The sequence below is a fragment of the Myxine glutinosa genome, chromosome 2 (genome assembly GCF_964187855.1).
Source record: "Myxine glutinosa chromosome 2, kmMyxGlut1.1, whole genome shotgun sequence".
NCBI classification, from domain to species: Eukaryota; Metazoa; Chordata; class Myxini; order Myxiniformes; family Myxinidae; genus Myxine; species Myxine glutinosa.
Window position 1 is genome coordinate 111,145,297 of NC_136262.1, and position 19,696 is coordinate 111,164,992.

The 19,696-nt window shown below is 47.6% G+C and overlaps 1 protein-coding gene across 1 annotated transcript in view; it reads left to right on the forward strand.

The window, feature by feature from the left end:
• Positions 1–503: 503 nt before the first annotated feature.
• LOC137421427 (rhophilin-2) overlaps positions 504–19,696 on the forward strand; it is a 128,250-nt gene continuing 109,057 nt past the window's right edge. The window contains exon 1 of the mRNA XM_068107474.2: positions 504–879. Coding sequence (XP_067963575.1) covers positions 772–879 — 108 coding nt within the window. The 5' untranslated portion in view covers positions 504–771. The remainder of the gene's footprint in view (positions 880–19,696) is intronic.

Consider the following 19,696-nt stretch of genomic DNA (forward strand, 5'->3'; position numbering starts at 1 on the left):
AGTATTGTTATGTCCTAAGGACTGCAAATGCACCAGCTGTGGAGAAAAAAAATTTACATTTATACAATGGTTGATTATATGTACTGACAATACACCGCCCAATATCCTTTCCGGTGCCTCTATTTGTAATATCGATTAATAATAAAAGCATAGATCATCTTTTCGAAAAGGTACAACACAAATTACAATTCACTCAAAAAAAAGATTATTATATCCTATTCGAAGCACTGGGACCATAACATATCGGTCCTTATGAACAAGTCGTGTGAGGATTATCAAACGACGCAATTGCAAGTTTAATTATAACGTTCCGATCATTGAGATTGAAAATCTGCTTGTGCGAAGAAAGAAACAATTTTGTCTGCGTGATTTGCCTTGTCTTGAACACACGCGCGACGTCTCGTCAGCGTCAGCGCCATGACGTAAGAGGTTACGTAAGGGGCGCCAACAGAAGAGAGGAGGAGCCTACCAGGATAATCCCATTGACAGATCGACGATAGGGTGAGTGTGAGTCAGAAAAAAAATCACAGAGTGAGGAGGGGTGCGGCGGCGGCGGCGCAAAGAAGGATATTTAAAGAGGGACGAGCAGAATAAAAAGAAAGTGCAGTTTGATATTGTGAAAGCGCAACGGGCAAGCGACAGTCACAATGATGACGAAGAGCAAGTTAAAGTGCTAACAAATTGTGAGTGACAGCGGGAGGCGTGTCTCAGAGAGTACGGACAAGCGAGCGCCTGCGGACAAGCCTTGCCGTGCCGCGTTGCGCTCCCAGGATGGAGGACGAAACTTCCCTGGAGATGGAGAACGAGATGCTGAGAATGAGGTTGGTGGAGGAACAGGAGAAAGAGCAACAGGAGAGAGAGCAAAGTTATTTCCGAAAGGTGCGCCGTTCATGTATGTCTCTCACTCACTCTCTCATGTCCACACCTGAATTGAGCACAAATACTTCGTTGTGAAGTTGGAAGCCGGTCGACCACAAACGTCCTGGCTATGTTCCATTACCAATCGGCTTGTTAGCGCTTGCTAAGCCGGCCGTTCCTTACCGACCGCTTTCTTGGAGTGCTTAAGCCACCTGGCGGGTAATGGAACACACCTGGACTGAACGAGATGCGTTCTGATTGGCTTTGCTTTCTTCTGTTCTGTCCACTTTGCGAGACCATGGAGATGATTGTGGTTGTGCTTGATATTTTGATCACATCTAAAGTCATTCCGTCCATTAGGAATGACGGTGCGACACGTGCTCCGTGCTCTTTTCGACCAGGTAGTGGTCTCCTTATTCCCCTCCATGATATCACGTATTTTTGGCAGAATTTTTTTTCCACTGTGAGTTTGGGTACTCTGGGTCAGTTGAAAGAAAATTACCTGGTGTGGTCTGAACCTCATGAAATAGTGGGGCATCTCCACCAGGGGGGGCGTTATTCAAAATGGCCGCCATGGGGATTTTTCATGTTACGGATGTTGACTTATTGTACAGATTTGATCAAAGTACCTTTTTCGGGGTTTTTAGGCATGTTGACATCATTTTACTGTTATACATGTTTAGTACAGTCAGATTTATTATTAGGATCACCCTGAATGGGATTTTAATTCATAATGTACAACATACATTGGTGTCCATAAATTACCGTTTGTGGTGCTGCGCACACACGACTCGATTGCCAGAGAGGTAGGCCACAACGCGTTGGTACAAACAGAGTCTTTATTCAGAGCTCGCACTTCAGCACTGGGCGGACTCGAGCTTAGAGCTCGCATTTATGTCCCGAGGCCACGCCTTGTCCCCGGGCGTGGCCGATCGGTCGAAAGGCGGGGCATGCGCTTTCGTTCCCCGCCTGGATGCTCGCGCCACCCACTGGTGCACGGATTTATTGTCCCTTGGGCCCGCCACACGCACCCCCCCAGAATTCCCGCGCACCTGAAGGGTGAGTTTGCGGGGAAGCCGGATGACCCGGCCGAAACGCCCCCTAGTGATGCGTGCAGGGCTGGGGAGTCGCGGGGCTGGGGGGTGCTGGGGGTCCGACCGCCGGGGGGCGGCCCCGACGCAGAGGCAGAGCTGCTTGCGGGGGTGGTCCAGATCGAGGTGGGCCGGCTTGAGGCGGTCCACGGAGATGCGATCCGGGGCACCGCCGATGTCGATAGTGAAATATTTGTCCCCGGTCTCCAGCACGCGGAAGGGCCTGTCGTACGGGGGCCGTAGCGGTGCCCGGTGGGCATCGTGCCGGACGAAGACGTACTCCGCCGTGCGAAGCTCCGGGGCGACGTGGGAAGACGGGCAACCATGGTGTGCCGTCGGCACCGGGGTGAACCTCCGGGCGGTCTCCTGAAGGGCGGAGCGCTGTTGCGCCGCGGACCAAGGAGCCGTGGAGTCGGGGATAAATTCGCCCGGTACCCGCAGTGGTTGCCCGAAGACCAGCTCCGCCGAGGACACGTGCAGGTCGTCCTTGTGCGCCGTCCTGAGGCCCAGCAGGACCCAGGGGAGCCTGTCGGCCCAGCTGCCGTCGCGGAGGAAGGTGCTGTAGCGGCGTTCGTGTGGGCGAAGCTGCCGGCTAAAAAACGCCAGCGGTTGCCAAGCACCACGCACCCACTGCTCGTGCACTGCGCCCACCACGTAGTCCGACGCGTTGGTGGTGAGGGCGATCGGCGCATTGGGCGCCGGGTGCGCCAGCATGGTGGCGTTGGCCAGGGCCAGCTTTGCGCCCGCAAACGCCGCAGCCATCGGCTCTGACCAGGCGATGTCACCTTTGCCTGGCTTGCCCCGGAGGGCCTCGTGCAAGGGGCGGAGGAGCTGGGCGACGTGGGGCACGGAGCGGTGGTAAAAATTTACCATGCCTAGGAACTCCTGGAGCCCCTTGATCGTGCGGGGTCGCGGGAAATCCCTGACCGCCTCCACCTTGGCCGGTAAAGGGACGGCCTCGTGCCTGGTGATGCGGTGCCCCAATAAGTCGATAGTGGCGACGCCTAAACGGCATTTGGCGGGGTTGATGATTAGGCCATGCTGGCCCAGGCGTTCGAAAAGCGTGCGGAGGTGGAGCAGGTGCTCCTCCCGGGATGCCCTCGCGACTAGGATGTCGTCCAGGGGGACATAGAGGAAAGGTAAGTCGCGCAAGACGCTGTCCATAAGCCGTTGGAACGCCAGGGCCGCATTCTTCAACCCGAAAGGTATTCGCAGGAAGTCGAAGAGGCCGAAAGGAGTGATGACGGCCGTCTTCGGGACATCGCCCGGTTGAACGGGGACCTGGTGGTAGCCCCGGATGAGGTCCACCTTGGAAAACACGGTCGTGTTTGCCAACCGGGCGGAAAAGTCCTGGATATGTGGGACCGGGTAGCGGTCGGGGGTGGTGGCATCATTGAGCCGGCGGTAGTCACCGCACGGCCGCCATCCCCCGCCGGGCTTCGGCACAATGTGCAGAGGAGAAGCCCAAACGCTCCAGCGTGGCAAACTCAGCTTTCGCCACGGCGAGCTTCGTGGGTTCATGTCGGCATGCCCGGGGCGTAGACCGGCGGCCCGACCGTGGGTATATGGTGCTCCACCCCGTGTTTAACAGCCACTGCTGAGGTGGGCCGCGTGAGGGCCGGGAAACTGGCTAGGAGGCGGGTAAAGTCGTCAGCTGCCAGAAGCGTGCAAACTAAACTCGCCGGGACGGAACCTTCCAGCAAGCCGCTCGGCGAGCCGCTCAGTGAGCCGCTCAATGAGCCGCTCAGCGAACAAGCGAGCGAGCTGAAGGTTTCGGCCTGGACGAGACGTCTGCGCTTCACGTCGACCAACAGCCCATGCGCACATAGGAAGTCCGTGCCCAGCAGGGCCATTGGCACGCTGGCGGTCACGAACGACCATTGAAAGCGCTGCCCTCCGAACCGCAGTGAGAGGCAACGCTTCCCGAATGTGCGGATGGGTGTACCGTTGGCGGCAAGCAAAGCGGGGCCCCGGCCCGCGGCTTGCTTGTCGGACGTGGAGGCAGGGAGGACGCTTACCTGCGCTCCTGTGTCGCAAAGAAAACGGCGCCCGGACAAGGTGTCCATGATGAACAGGAGGCTGCCCGAATGGCCGACGCTCAGGGCCGCTAATGAGCGCCGGCCCGGTCGTTTCCCGACCCGTCAAAAGAGCGCGGCGGGCGACACGTTTTAGCCTTGCGGCCGAACCTGGCGTGGTAGTAGCACCAGGTTTGTGGCGGTGGCGGCCGTGGTGGTGGCGGCGGCGGTAGTGGGCGGGGCACAGCAGCGGCCACGAGGGAAGCCGGGGGCGCTGTAGCCTCTGCCCCGGGATCCACTACGGCAGCACCGTAAACCGACCGCGTGTCGCAGGCCGCGAAAAACTTGTCGGCCTCTCCGGCCAGGGCGCGGGGTCCCGTGATGTCGGAACCGGCCAGCGCGAGGCGCACCTGTATCGGTAGCTGGCGGAGGAAAAGTGCACGGAACAAGAAATCCGGGTGCTGGTCTCCAAGCAGCGACAGCATGAAATCCATCCGGACGGATGGTCGTGTGTCGCCGAGGGCGGGAAGGTCCAGGAGGCGGTCGGCCCGTTCGATCTCCGTGAGCCCGAACGTGGCGAGGAGGAGACGTTTGAGCGCCTCATACTTGTTGTCGCCCGGCGGGCGCCGAAGGATGGACACGACTCAGGCGGCAGTGCCGGGCCCGAGGGCGGCGACCACGTGGTAGTACCGGGTCTCGTCCGCCGTGATGCCTCGGAGCTGAAATTGAGCTTCGGCCTGCACAAACCAAACGTCGGCTTGTGCTTCCCAAAACTCCGGGAGCTTGACGGCGACGGCGTTGGTAGCCATGGCGCGTTTGGTTCAGCAGTTGCTGACCCCCGATCGGGGTCACCAGTGTGGTGCTGCGCACACACGACTCGATTGCCAGAGAGGTAGGCCACAACACGTTGGTACAAACAGAGTCTTTATTCAGAGCTCGCACTTCAGCACTGGGCGGGCTCGAGCTTAGAGCCCGCATATATGTCCCGAGGCCACGCCTTGTCCCCGGGCGTGGCCGATCGGTCGAAAGGCGGGGCATACGCTTTTGTTCCCCGCCTGGACGCTCGCGCCACCCACTGGTGTGCGGAATTATTGTCCCTTGTGCCCGCCACACATTCCCAATTCAAACAGAGATAAAAAAAAAAAAAAATTAATTGGAAACGATGATATGGTTGTATGTGAGAGAATGTCTTTCAAAGTTTCATTGCCTAGGTTTGTCCAGATCATTATCCGAATCTGAATGGACGTTTAGGGACTTCGCTCAAATGTCTCACTCACGCGTTCAACGTGGCCATCACTTGTGCTTGGCAGGTCTGCCCCCTTCTCTGCAGCCAGAAAGCTACCAGTCTCCATAAACTTTTTGTTCCACTCACGAATTTGTGTCGTGGTGGCTGCCTTCCACAGGTAGTCCTGAAACTCAGTTGAACCTGCATAGCTAATGAGGGATCTATAAACCAGGCAAAACAGTATGCTTTTTCTTGTAAGGACGCCATTTGCAGTAAATGTGACCTTGCGTGTCACAAGAGACACCAGGAAATGAAAAAGAAAGAAAAAAAAGTCAAAATAACTTCTAGAAATGTTCTTTCACATGCAGTAAACCACATCTTGTCTCCCATTTAATTATTATATTTATTATTACTCTGATGTTGGAATGGTAATTTATGGACACCCTGGATATGTCTATACTGAGTCTAATAATCTGAACTCCAGATTCCAGACAAAGAGCAGCAGGATGTTGAAGATGCGTTATTTTTATGTTATTACCCGTGTGTGAAGCAAAATGCAGGGTTAAGCAATTGGTTCAGTTTGTCTGTTTGCCTGTGTACAGACGTCGGTTTATGATAGGGGAACTACTTGATTTCAATTGATTTTTTTTTTTTTTTTTTTTTTTTTTTGAACACCGTAGAGCGTAGACAATGAATGGGAACACAAAACTGCAGTTTAGCAGTGCTGTAGCTCTGAATTTGGCTAATTGTACGAAATCTTGTTCTGAGAGTGCTCATGCGCATAGAAGGGTAAAGTATTTGTTTTCATCTGTGTGTCTGACGGTCAAACAAAATTGAAAATAATTCCAAACAGGAAAAGTAGTTTTGAGGGATGTCACAAAGGACAAACAACAGGCACGAATAGTGCTCAGAAAATATAGATTGTGCTCAGAAACGCAAAGTAAGAGTTTTATTGACCCTTCCCATGTCCTTTTCCTCCAGACAGCATGGGGTAAGGTGTTCTATGAACGCCGTCGTTCTAATTTTGTTACAATGGTAAATGATGTAAATGGTTAAATTTGGGCCTGGGCTAGACGACAGTGGAAGAAAATGAAAATTACATGTACAATGCATATACAATGGGATGGTAGGCTAAAAGGTCATTTGATGCACAAGGAATGCCATCTGAAAATATCATCGGTTAGTTGGAGAAAGAAGAAAGGAACTACCCATAGTTTAATAAATCCTTCTGGATGCTGAATTCCAGAAGCTACCAACATCGGTCTTCCGAGATGTCATGGAGTCTACATCTGAAATTGGACCGAATTGGATGTCACACGTGGAGATGGTGGCGGTGTTGCTACTCGACTATCATTCTGGGACTGGGATTAGTATCTGGTGACCCTCGGACTGATGCAGCCATGGATGAATATCTACAGCAACATTCACTATTCACGTTACTTGCTGCTTTACTCGAGCACAATGGAACCCAGATTGAAGATTGTACAGGTTGTATGTTGAGGAAGGGCAACAGCCCACGTGAAAGGTGGTCTCTTCTCAATTTCACCGACTGGAAAGCCATGTTCGGGCATTTCCCCTGATCAGACCTTTGAGATGAAATTGAAAGCCGGTTAGACAAAATTCGCATTGAATAAAGCAATGGTGAATACACATAACCAAACCGTGAATCACAGTGTCGCAGCACACTTTGTTCTCGGGCAGCATGTAAGGGGAGGGAACAAGGTCGTCATGAAAACACAAAAGCTCACATGAGAAAGACAAGAAGGGTGTTGCAGATCTAGATTCACGTCTTGACTAAAGGAGGTGTGACCGCTGGCCTATGGGATCCTGCTAACAGCACCCTACACTCTTCAGTCCAGAAGAAAAGGACTCCGCCGGCTCTTATTGAAGACCAAAAGTCGGCCAGATAGGATGGGGAAAGTTTTACAACTAAAAATTCTCTCTAATCAAATACCGCTGATGAATCGTGTCAAGAAAAATAAACAACTCGACTTCATGGGATCATCCCTCCCACCTCCTCATCCCTAGACAAGCACTTGGAATTGCTCAGCTTATGGGACAGAAGAAAATCAAGTCAGCAGCTGACAAATGAGAGCAGGCCAAACCATTAACATCTCATCCAGCACTGTCCACAGAAGGTTGATTGCAGCAGGTCTCCATGACCGAGTTGCAGCAAATGAACCACTACTGAGACAACAGAATAAGGTGAAAAGACTCGAATTTGCAAGGCAACACCAAGAATGGATGACTGATCAATGGAACCAGGTACTCTGGTCTGATGAGTCGAAGTTTGACCTTTTTTGGATGTAAGAGACACCGGTTCGTACGATGAAGACCTGGAGAGCGTTATGACATTCAATGTTTGCAATCTACTATCTATTAAACACAGGAGAGGCTCTGTGGCTGTCCGGGGTCGTATCTCAGCTTTTGATGTACAAAAACCTGTTAAAATCAATGGGACGCTAACAAAAGAGAAGTACAAGCAGATACTGCAGCACCACACAGTTCCTCGTGGAAATCGTTTAATTTCCCAACAAAATGATAATCCAAAACACACTTTCAAAATGTTAAAAAAGTATTTGGGGAACACGGTTACAGATGGTGTTGCTACAGGTGTTAGAATGGTCACCTCAGAGTCTGTACATGAATCCCATCGATGCAATATGGGATTACCTGGAAACGGAGAACAAGAGGAACCAGACTAATCTTACAGAACTGTGGAATGTACTCCAGGATATTTGGGAAAATATTCCTGTAAGAGTGCTTCAGCCACATTCAGGAAGCATGAGTAAAAGTGATGGGTCTCAAGAAGGCAAAGTGCAGACACGCGACATATTGACTGATACTATAAAATGACACTTGTCTTGTTATGTCATCAAGCAGTATGTTTCACGTGCATATATAGGGGCTGTTCATCTATTAATCATCAAAGACAATGTGTGTCATATAAGACAAAGATGTGAAAGACCAAAACCATGAAGCCTAGCGGCCCCAAACTTTGCATGACGTGTCTTGCCTTGGAAATACGATCTACTCTCATGGACTAATTAAGGTATGAATGAATGATCGTTTTAAGGCTATTTTTCCCTGCTAGAGTGGGGGTTAGCATTGCAGGCCACATGACGATCATGGTTCCCTGTTTGAGGCAATGTTTTTATGGCCGGATGCCCTTCCTGACGCCAACCCTTAGTTGCCTCTTATGATGCGCAGGGATACGGTGTACCTATTCTAAATCTGGGTACACACCGGGATCATTAATCCCAGAAAGCTGGTACTCAATTTGCCAACCTCGGAAGGATGACAGGCTGAGTCAACCCCCCTGGCGTTAATTCAGCAATCGACCGGGATTCGAACTCAGGATCCTAGGATCCCAAGCCTGCACCCTAACCACTAAGCCAACACCAGGCTCGACTAATTAAGGTATATAATCGAAATTTGGGTTCGGGTTTGAGGATCGGATCGGATCTCCAAGACTAAATAAGTGCTGAAATCTGGAGCGACATCTGTAAATTTTAAGAAATCACCAATTCTTATAACTACACGTATATTGTATGCTCTTGCAAGCTTTAACAGGGCTGTCTTTCCTCCATATTGCCAAAGCATTAAACTCAACTTTTTCTACTCTTCCAACAATTACATTGAGTGAAGAAACGATTAAGGAATGTTCCCAAAGTGTAACTTTATTTAGTGCAACAAAAATAATTAATCAGCGGGATCGCAGTGAATGCCTACACAGCCGCGTCTGGGTACTCGGTGGGGGAAATCTCCAGAGTTAGGAAGGCAAAATAAATCAAATTAAAGATCGAATTAAAAGAACGATTAACAAAATGGGAGGATTTCAATGAGTAAATCAATGAGACAAGATAACTCAAAGCGCTAATCATCGAATGCTTGATCTTAAGTATGAATTGCTTGCCGAGCCAGCCATTCCTTCACGACCATTTTGTGGAGTACTTGCTTGAGTGCTGAAGCCACTTGACCAGCGCTCTACAAGCTTATTGGTAATGGAACACACCCCTGCTCCCTTCTCCTCCTGCTCCTTTCTCCTCCTGGTCCTTTCTCCTCCTGCTCCCTTCTCATACTGCTCCCTTCTCCTCCTGCTCCCTCTCCTATCCTCCTGCTCCCAGCTCACTCCTCCTCCTGCTCCCAGCTCACCCCTCCTGCTTACCTCTCACTCTCCTCCTGCTCTTCTTTTGTTCTCCTCTTGTTCTCCTGCTCCCCTCACTCTGCTCCTTCTCTCCCCTCACCGGCCTCCTGCCCCCTCCTACTTCTCCCCCCCCCCATCCCCCTTACCATCCACCTGTTCTCTCCTGTCCCCATCCTACTGCTCCACCCTCCCCCTTCTCCCCTCCTCATCCTCACCCTCCTCTCTCCCCTCCCCTCCCTTCTTCCCTTTCCCCTGCCATACCTCTCCCCTCCCCCTACCCTTCCCTCCTCTCTCTGCCATATCCCTCTTCCCCCCTGCCCTCCACTCCTCACTCCTTCCTCCTCTCTCTCCCCACCCCTTCCCCTCTGCTCTTTCCTTCTCTCTTAATATTCCCACCAGCGAGGCGACATGGTGCTGCCCAGCAACGCCTGTTAACTTTGCTATAACTAGGGCATGCCCGTACTATATATATATCTAAAATTATATCCCCCCCCTCTATTTACATGAAATGGTTTGGTCCAAAGCGAACGGCCTGCGAGTACGGTGACAATCCCCCCCCCCCTCTATTTACATGAAATGGTTTGGTCCAAAGCGAACGGCTTGCGAGTACGGTGACAATCCCCCCCCTCTATTTACATGAAATGGTTTGGTCCAAAGCGAACGGCTTGCGAGTACGGTGACAATCCCCCCCCTCTATTTACATGCAATGGTTTGGTCCAAAGCGAACGGCTTCCGGAGTTTGGTAAAGAAATCGCCATCGCGTGCACAAACGCGCAGGAAAGCGAATGAATCGCAAATTCGTTTTTATTAGTTTTAAAACATAGTTTAACGCCAACATAGTTTGCAAACGTGAAATAAATGAATACGCTCTCAAATGTGCCATCCGAGGCAGAGTGTGTCCGCCACGTTCGGCACACGCGATAGTTCGCTGCTCTCTGATTGGTTGAATCGTTTTTTGGACATAGCTCGGTAAGTAATTGTCCGATTAATATGAAACCTTGAAAAGGCACATCCTCGGGTCCCCAGCAATATACCTGGCAAGTTAAAAGTATATCGGACCCGTGGTTGTCGAGAAACAGCGGTCACAGACAAACAGACGTACAGACGTACAGACGTACAAACGTACAAACGTACAGAGATTACTGGAATTATAGATAGATAATAAACAAGTATGATTGTTATCACTGATAAGTTGATGATTTACTCGAAAGTAGGAATATCATTGGACTAACCCAAACGTTTGTGTGTGTGTGTGTCGTGTGTGTGTCGTGTGTGTGTCGTGTGTGTGTCGTGTGTGTGTCGTGTGTGTGTCGTGTGTCGTGTGTCGTGTGTCGTGTGTCGTGTATGTACATGTATGAAATATATGGTATTTTACATGCTTAGCTCAAATAGTCTCAAATCAGAATCCAAGTTGGTTGACATGAGATGGTCATGGAATAGATGTTACACACATTACTTTTTCCTTTTTCTGCCAGCAAACAATGCTGAATTGAAATTGTTTGAAAATCTACCTTATTTACTTCTGTGCCTGCCAAGAAGAGGCAGCCGCCAGGAGATGCGGTTATAATGTGTGTAATAATATGATCATGGTGTGTGGCGTGTCTTCGCATTGTTGTGCTCGTTGGATCCATCTGTTGTACTGATCTTTCTCGCTTGGCGGTTGGATTTGATGGCTGAAGCATTGTTTATGTAATTAGTTGTCCTCCTTTGTTCTTTATTCAGGTCCAACAACGAAATGGTTTGCTTTTTCCTTTTGGTTTCACCGAGTCGGCATGTAGGTGATTCCATCCAATCCCATGACTCGTGATGCACTGAACCTGGGCTCGAACCCCCTGTAGATACCACCTGTGATTATGTGAGGGGGTCATTCTTTATTTGTGTCATTTTTATTCGAGTATAAGTACACCGATGTCTACTGTCGACTTATTTTTCTGGATGTCATGAGCACGCAAGCTCTTCCACGAGCCTTGGATTACTGTGGAATACACAGAAAACTAGAACGGTACTCAGTAGAGAGCATACCTCCACCTGGTTAGCCATATCGCTCAATGGTGAATAATCACTTTAAAAAATTCTACTCGCTGGATCCGGATCCGGATCTTCACCAAAATCGAATCGATTCTTCCTTGTCACACACACACAAGATGTCCACCAGGTTTCATCCAAATCCATCCACAACTTTTTGAGATATCCTGCTATGTACCGTTTTTGGCCCTATGGGTGAATGATGTTTGTTATGGGTTATGGGTGAAACAATGGTGAAGAATCACTTGAAAAATTAAATAATTCTCATATCTGAATCCATATTCAGATCTTCACCAACATCTAATGGAATCGTCCTTGTCACACACACAACATGTCCACCAAGTTTCGTCCAAATCCATCCACAACCTTTTGAGATATCCTGCTATGCATCATTTTTGGCCCGATCTCCCAATGGTGAAGAATCGCTTCAAAAGTCTAGCAACCGAATCCGAATCTTCACCAAAATCTACTAATTTCGCCCTTGTCACATACGCTACATCTCTGCCAAATTTAATCCAAATCCATGCACAACTTTTCGAGATATTTTGTAGACAGACAGACAAGGGTGAAAACATAACCTCCATCCACCTTTGGTGGCGGAGGTAATAATTGTTTCGTTTACTGTACGTCACCCTTCCTTGTGGTACAGAAGTGTAAAGATGGAACTGTATATTTGTATACAAACTACTACAAACTACTATTTGTATACAAACTATTTGTATATTTGTATGCTGTATGTTTTTGTTCTCGGTGAGACAAACGTGATCTTGACTCTAAAGAATGTGATAGACTCCCATTGACCCAAGTGTCTTGTGAAACTTCTGTGTTTCACATGACGATTGTTTCCGTTGGTATTCAGCACGAGGCTGCGGGGTAGCATCATTGGCCGAGGGCGCGGCTGTGCCACTGATGCAGTGCCCTCTGCTGGTTGGAGTAGGAATTTGTAATTCGTTCATGATGGCGATGGTTCGCCTACTCTTCGCGATGGACCCCTGAGATCTATAACGTCCACCATCGAATGTTGGCAGACGGTGCGGCCCAGTTTAACGTCCATCCGAGGGACGGCACACCCATTGATGAATCGCCCTGTGAAAACAGTTTACAGCTAGGTTGGGATTTGAACCCAGGCTTGACGGTTTATAGGTGAGTGTGTGTACCTCTATGCCATCCTGCCAAACCCACATTACAGGAATCGACTAGTACATCGAATGGCATATGTAAAGTCTGTACTTTTGAGAGTTTTTGTGTTGGACAATGCAGTGGGTACAAACCTTACCTGTTCATGCTGTTTGTACAAGTGGTGCCATCGTGTCAGGTACATTTACCCGGTGGATGGTTCACGTGTTCACCATCACATGTCAAAGACGCACATCATGTACTTTTTCTCTTGTCGAGTCCACTGCAGGGAGTCCAGTGAGCCAATGTTTGTCGATCTTCTTGTCCAGGGCAAAATGGATTCCACAAGCTTGCAATGATGCCAGACAAGTGTTTAATGAAAGCAGAAGGCATGCCAAAAGGGAATAGCCAGGTGGTAAACATTCATACAGTATTGAATCATGGGAATAAGTGACAATTCGGCTGTAAACCAGGAATGATGTAAACCAGGAATGATGTAAACCAGGAATGATGGGAATAAGTGACAATTCGGCTGTGAACCAGGAATGATGTAAACCAGGAATGATGGGAATAAGTGATAATTCGGCTGTGAACCAGGAATGATGTAAACCAGGAATGATGGGAATAAGTGATAATTCGGCTGTAAACCAGGAATGATGTAAACCAGGAATGATGGGAATAAGTGACAATTCGGCTGTAAACCAGGAATGATGTAAACCAGGAATGATGGGAATAAGTGACAATTCGGCTGTGAACCAGGAATGATGGGAATAAGTGACAATTCGGCTGTGAACCAGGAATGATGTAAACCAGGAATGATGGGAATAAGTGACTTTAGGCTGTAAACCAGGAATGATGTAAACCAGGAATGATGGGAATAAGTGACAATTCGGCTGTAAACCAGGAATGATGTAAACCAGGAATGATGGGAATAAGTGACAATTCGGCTGAAAACCAGGAATGATGGAAACCAGGAATGATGGGAATAAGTGACAATTCGGCTGTAAACCAGGAATGATGTAAACTAGGAATAATGGGAATAAGTGACAATTCGGCTGTAAACCAGGAATGATATAAACCAGGAATGATGGGAATAAGTGACTTTAGGCTGTAAACCAGGAATGATGTAAACTGGGAATGATGGGAATAAGTGAATTCGGCTGTGAACCAGGAATTATGTAAACCAGGAATGATGGGAATAAGTGACAATTCGGCTGTAAACCAGGAATGATGTAAACCAGGAATGATGGGAATAAGTGACTTTAGGCTGTAAACCAGGAATGATGTAAACCAGGAATGATGGGAATAAGTGACAATTCGGCTGTAAACCAGGAATGATATAAACTAGGAATGATGGGAATAAGTGACTTTAGGCTGTAAACCAGGAATGATGTAAACCAGGAATGATGGGAATAAGTGACAATTCGGCTGTAAACCAGGAATGATATAAACCAGGAATGATATAAACCAGGAATGATGGGAATAAGTGACTTTAGGCTGTAAACCAGGAATGATGGGAATAAGTGACAATTCGGCTGTAAACCAGGAATGATATAAACCAGGAATGATGGGAATAAGTGACAATTCGGCTGTAAACCAGGAATGATATAAACCAGGAATGATGGGAATAAGTGACAATTCGGCTGTAAACCAGGAATGATGTAAACCAGGAATGATGGGAATAAGTGACTTTAGGCTGTAAACCAGGAATGATGGGAATAAGTGACAATTCGGCTGTAAACCAGGAATGATATAAACCAGGAATGATGGGAATAAGTGACAATTCGGCTGTAGACCAGGAATGATATAAACCAGGAATGATGGGAATAAGTGACAATTCGGCTGTAAACCAGGAATGATGTAAACCAGGAATGATGGGAATAAGTGACAATTCGGCTGTAAACCAGGAATGATATAAACCAGGAATGATGGGAATAAGTGATAATTCGGCTGTAAACCAGGAATGATGTAAACCAGGAATGATGGGAATAAGTGACAATTCGGCTGTAAACCAGGAATGATATAAACCAGGAATGATGGGAATAAGTGACAATTCGGCTGTAAACCAGGAATGATATAAACTAGGAATGATGGGAATAAGTGATTCTAGGCTGTAAACCAGGAATGATGGGAATAAGTGACAATTCGGCTGTAAACGAGGAATCATATAAACCAGGAATGATGGGAATAAGTGACAATTCGGCTGTAAACCAGGAATGATGGGAATAAGTGACAATTCGGCTGTAAACCAGGAATGATGTAAACCAGGAATGATGGGAATACGTGACAATTCGGCTGTAAACCAGGAATTATGGGAATAAGTGACAATTCGGCTGTAAACCAGGAATGATGTAAACCAGGAATGATGGGAATAAGTGACAATTCGGCTGTGAACCAGGAATGATGTAAACCAGGAATGATGGGAATAAGTGACAATTCGGCTGTGAACCAGGAATGATATAAACCAGGAATGATGGGAATAAGTGACAATTCGGCTGTAAACCAGGAATGATGGGAATAAGTGACAATTCGGCTGTAAACCAGGAATGATGTAAACCAGGAATGATGGGAATAAGTGACAATTCGGCTGTGAACCAGGAATGATGTAAACCAGGAATGATGGGAATAAGTGACAATTCGGCTGTAAACCAGGAATGATATAAACCAGGAATGATGGGAATAAGTGATAATTCGGCTGTAAACCAGGAATGATGTAAACCAGGAATGATGGGAATAGGTGACAATTCGGCTGTAAACCAGGAATGATGTAAACCAGGAATGATGGGAATAAGTGACAATTCGGCTGTGAACCAGGAATGATATAAACCAGGAATGATGGGAATAAGTGACAATTCGGCTGTAAACCAGGAATGATATAAACCAGGAATGATGGGAATAAGTGACAATTCGGCTGTAAACCAGGAATGATATAAACCAGGAATGATGGGAATAAGTGACAATTCGGCTGTAAACCAGGAATGATATAAACTAGGAATGATGGGAATAAGTGATTCTAGGCTGTAAACCAGGAATGATGGGAATAAGTGACAATTCGGCTGTAAACGAGGAATCATATAAACCAGGAATGATGGGAATAAGTGACAATTCGGCTGTAAACCAGGAATGATGGGAATAAGTGACAATTCGGCTGTAAACCAGGAATGATGTAAACCAGGAATGATGGGAATACGTGACAATTCGGCTGTAAACCAGGAATTATGGGAATAAGTGACAATTCGGCTGTAAACCAGGAATGATGTAAACCAGGAATGATGGGAATAAGTGACAATTCGGCTGTGAACCAGGAATGATGTAAACCAGGAATGATGGGAATAAGTGACAATTCGGCTGTAAACCAGGAATGATGGGAATAAGTGACAATTCGGCTGTAAACCAGGAATGATGTAAACCAGGAATGATGGGAATAAGTGACAATTCGGCTGTGAACCAGGAATGATGTAAACCAGGAATGATGGGAATAAGTGACAATTCGGCTGTAAACCAGGAATGATATAAACCAGGAATGATGGGAATAAGTGATAATTCGGCTGTAAACCAGGAATGATGTAAACCAGGAATGATGGGAATAGGTGACAATTCGGCTGTAAACCAGGAATGATGTAAACCAGGAATGATGGGAATAAGTGACAATTCGGCTGTAAACCAGGAATGATGTAAACCAGGAATGATGGGAATAGGTGACAATTCGGCTGTAAACCAGGAATGATGTAAACCAGGAATGATGGGAATAAGTGATAATTCGGCTGTAAACCAGGAATGATGTAAACCAGGAATGATGGGAATAGGTGACAATTCGGCTGTAAACCAGGAATGATGTAAACCAGGAATGATGGGAATAAGTGACAATTCGGCTGTGAACCAGGAATGATATAAACCAGGAATGATGGGAATAAGTGACAATTCGGCTGTAAACCAGGAGCAGTTAGTGCCGAAGTTAGCCGAGGAGATGCTCCTGCTTCGCCAGTAAGAGCTTGTTTGGTGTCTTTTCCATTCAAACTTTCCGCCGCTACGTCCACTCTTCACTCTTTGTTTTCGTTCCCTCTGCTTTCGCCTTGGTGCCCAGTCTTGTGCGCACTTTTGTTTTTTTTTGTATACAAGATCGAGGCTCGTGTAAGAGCTAACATTAATGACAAAAAAAAACAAATGGACACATAAGACAAAATAAAGGGAGCGGGAGACAAGATGGGGAGAGAGGGGGAAGCACACAAGTACAACATTTGAGAGCAGGGACATCGGGAGATCTGTGGGAGGGAGAGGGCTTGGGGGAGGGGAGGCATGGGAAGTTTGACGTTTAAAACACATGGACATTGCTCGGACTTCCAGGAAAGAAGTCGGAAGTTCAGAAAAGTGGATCTGGGGTGAATTAACGGGGGTAGAACAGATCAAGGTTTTGGATGGGGGAAGATAAGAGATGGTGGTGAACAGCTGTTTTAAAGACCTGGAGGGAGGAGTGGGATTGAAGAGAGTGAGGGAGTTTGTTCCAGAGGCGGGAGAAAAGAGGAATGAAGGAGTGAAGGTGAGCAGAGAGTCTTGATTTTGGATAAGTTGAGTTTGGATAACTGATTTTGATTTGATTGATTTTGGATCATTCTTGAGTCACCACGTTGGATAAGCACGAGCTCCACAGCGGTGTGATGTGACCGTCTGGGCACGTCGGTCTTGATGCTCTGCAGAACGTGCCCGTGAGAAGCGCAAACTTCCCTACATCTCTGCTTCGGACCATGAGCCAAGCAATAAAAATCTGTCCTGTGCAGCCAAACAGGAACCCGGTACTCTACACGTACGTGTACAATGAAAATCTTCCTCGGGTCAGATAGACGAGCAATTTGTCCTATTTTATGTGTGCGTTTGTGTTGTGCGCCCATTTATGTCGAGGTCTTTGTGCATAAACTGGAGATGATGGACACGTTTACTGAATTCTGGGTGTGCTCTCATGTCACGTGTATTCCTCCATATTGTTTTGTAAAGGATCAAGCTGCATACCATGACCATTGTGAGGAGTTTTGCATTTTAATGAGGCTCTCTTCCCAGCCAGAGCTCGGTCAAATCCTGCTCCCCGATTAAGTCCACTACATCAAGTGAATTGTCTACGTCTTGCGCATTCTTCGTGACCTTGTGAAATCTTTTGCTTTTTTTATTCTTGAAAATGCCCACACAATTGGTCTTTGCAGTATATACTAGGGTCTTGGCTCATGGAGGAGCTGAACGACAAAGGGTATGCGTGGATGGACATACACAAGAAGGAATAACGCAACGAGTCACAATGGCCGAGGGAGGAACAAAATGGGAAATAATTGAGTGCGTGTCGAAGAGAGCATGGACGTGTCTGGGTGGGCACATGACGTAGTGGTGGGCGTCGTATTTGAAAGACTGAAGTGAGGAGAGCGAGACGACGGACACAGGGAGGCTGTTCCACAATCTGGAGAATAAGCGGACTCATGAAAGCAGGTGGACAACCAGTCTGGACTTTGAGAGGGTGACCCATGAGTGGTTCTTGAGGGAATGCGTGTAGCTTCTGCAGGCCAGAGGTAGGAGATGGCAGGGGGAAGGCCTGATGTAAACTGGTACAAAGTATGAGCCCACCAACCTGCCGCCAGTTGGACCATGATAACCGTCGAGATTCTGGTGTTGCACAAGGCCTTGTTTTTCTACCCGATGAAGAAGGGGCTAGGTTGGAGACTGGAACCCAAGTCCAGGTTGGGGGACCATACGCCGTGGAGTTCTGTATCAAAGCCTCGTACACTGCGATGAGCTCGACGTAGCTCAGGAATGCCTTGGCACAGGATTGATTAAACTTGAGTTACTAGCTCCGTTCCTCTGCCTTGGATTTGATAGTGTGGCCCACATTATTTAATATATTTCCATTATTTGTGCTCCCGGCCTCTCTTGGGGACATTCCTCAGCAAATCGAGCTGCATGGAGAGGTTAATTGGTCAATTACCAAAATCAACTGCTTCACTGCGACCTCCGTTATGAAATAGACTTGCTATTTCCAAATAAAGATGCAAGGTAAAACATGCATGAACAATCAGCCGTCGTACATACTGATGCAGTTATTCTGAGAGGTTTGGTGTGTGGGTTGCGGAGTAAACCCTTGTTGCCTTGCTCTCACTGGAGCGGGTTCGATCCCCGCTACTGCTCGGCAGAACGTCTCGGAACTCCTGCGGCGGAGTGTTCATTCGTCCGATTCAGTCCAGTCCGAAGAACTTCTGCGACTTGCAAGTGTCCTGCGCTCTGTTACAGGCTTAGGCGAGACTCGACCACCACCACCACCACCACCATAGTTATTTTCAGCTTTTGAAACTTGAGCCTTGTTTTCCTTTTGAGTTGGTAAAATTCCAATCTGCACCTTCCAGACCATGTGCGTGTTTCGTTGTCTTCGTATTTATAAGGAAAACCTTTCTCACTCTCGTGGAGAGAAAATATAGCCACTTCAGAAAAAAAATAGGAAGATGAAGGCCTCAATGAGAGGGGACTATGGTGATGATCATAAGTGGAGGCGTGCAAAGAGCTCGGGTTGTGGTTTTTGTGCCACTTTCCAGGAATGTATTCCATCAGTTACATTGCAGCAAGTGAGGATGTCCTCGTGCTTTTAAAATTCGTGCTTTCTAGTTCACAGCAGAACACCTTGTAGGGATCTTGGGTAAAACCACCTCCAAGCACATCCCTCTACCTCAATAAAGGCCCCGGAAATCGGAGTTTGCATCGCCTAACACCCCGACTCCTGATTTGCAACTCCTGTAAATGGAAAAACTGAACATGATTCCCAACTTGCACCGAACCCCTGTCAACAAATTAGAACCTTCATTGAAACACTCCTTGTCAAAAAGACTTGCGGCAAATTACTGAATATATGCAGTGGCCTTTCAAAAGTTTGTTTTAATTTAAATTCACAAAGTGCAATCAATGTATCAAGTGTGGAAGGAGATTGGATGGAGGTTATGAGTAGATATGAGTAGGAGGAGGAGGAGGAGGAGGAAGGGAAGGGGGTTGCACATGCACTTGGCATGCAATGGTGGGGGTCAAAATTCCACCATTTTGGGGTTGGTAATAAATTTGTAAATGACATTATATCCTCCATGGTAAAAGGTGTGTGTGCGTGTGTGTCGTTGTCTCCATATGTGGGTTTCAGAAGGTGTGTGTGTGTGTGTGTGTGTGTGTGTGTGTGTGTGTGTGTGTGTGTGTGTGTGTGTGTGTG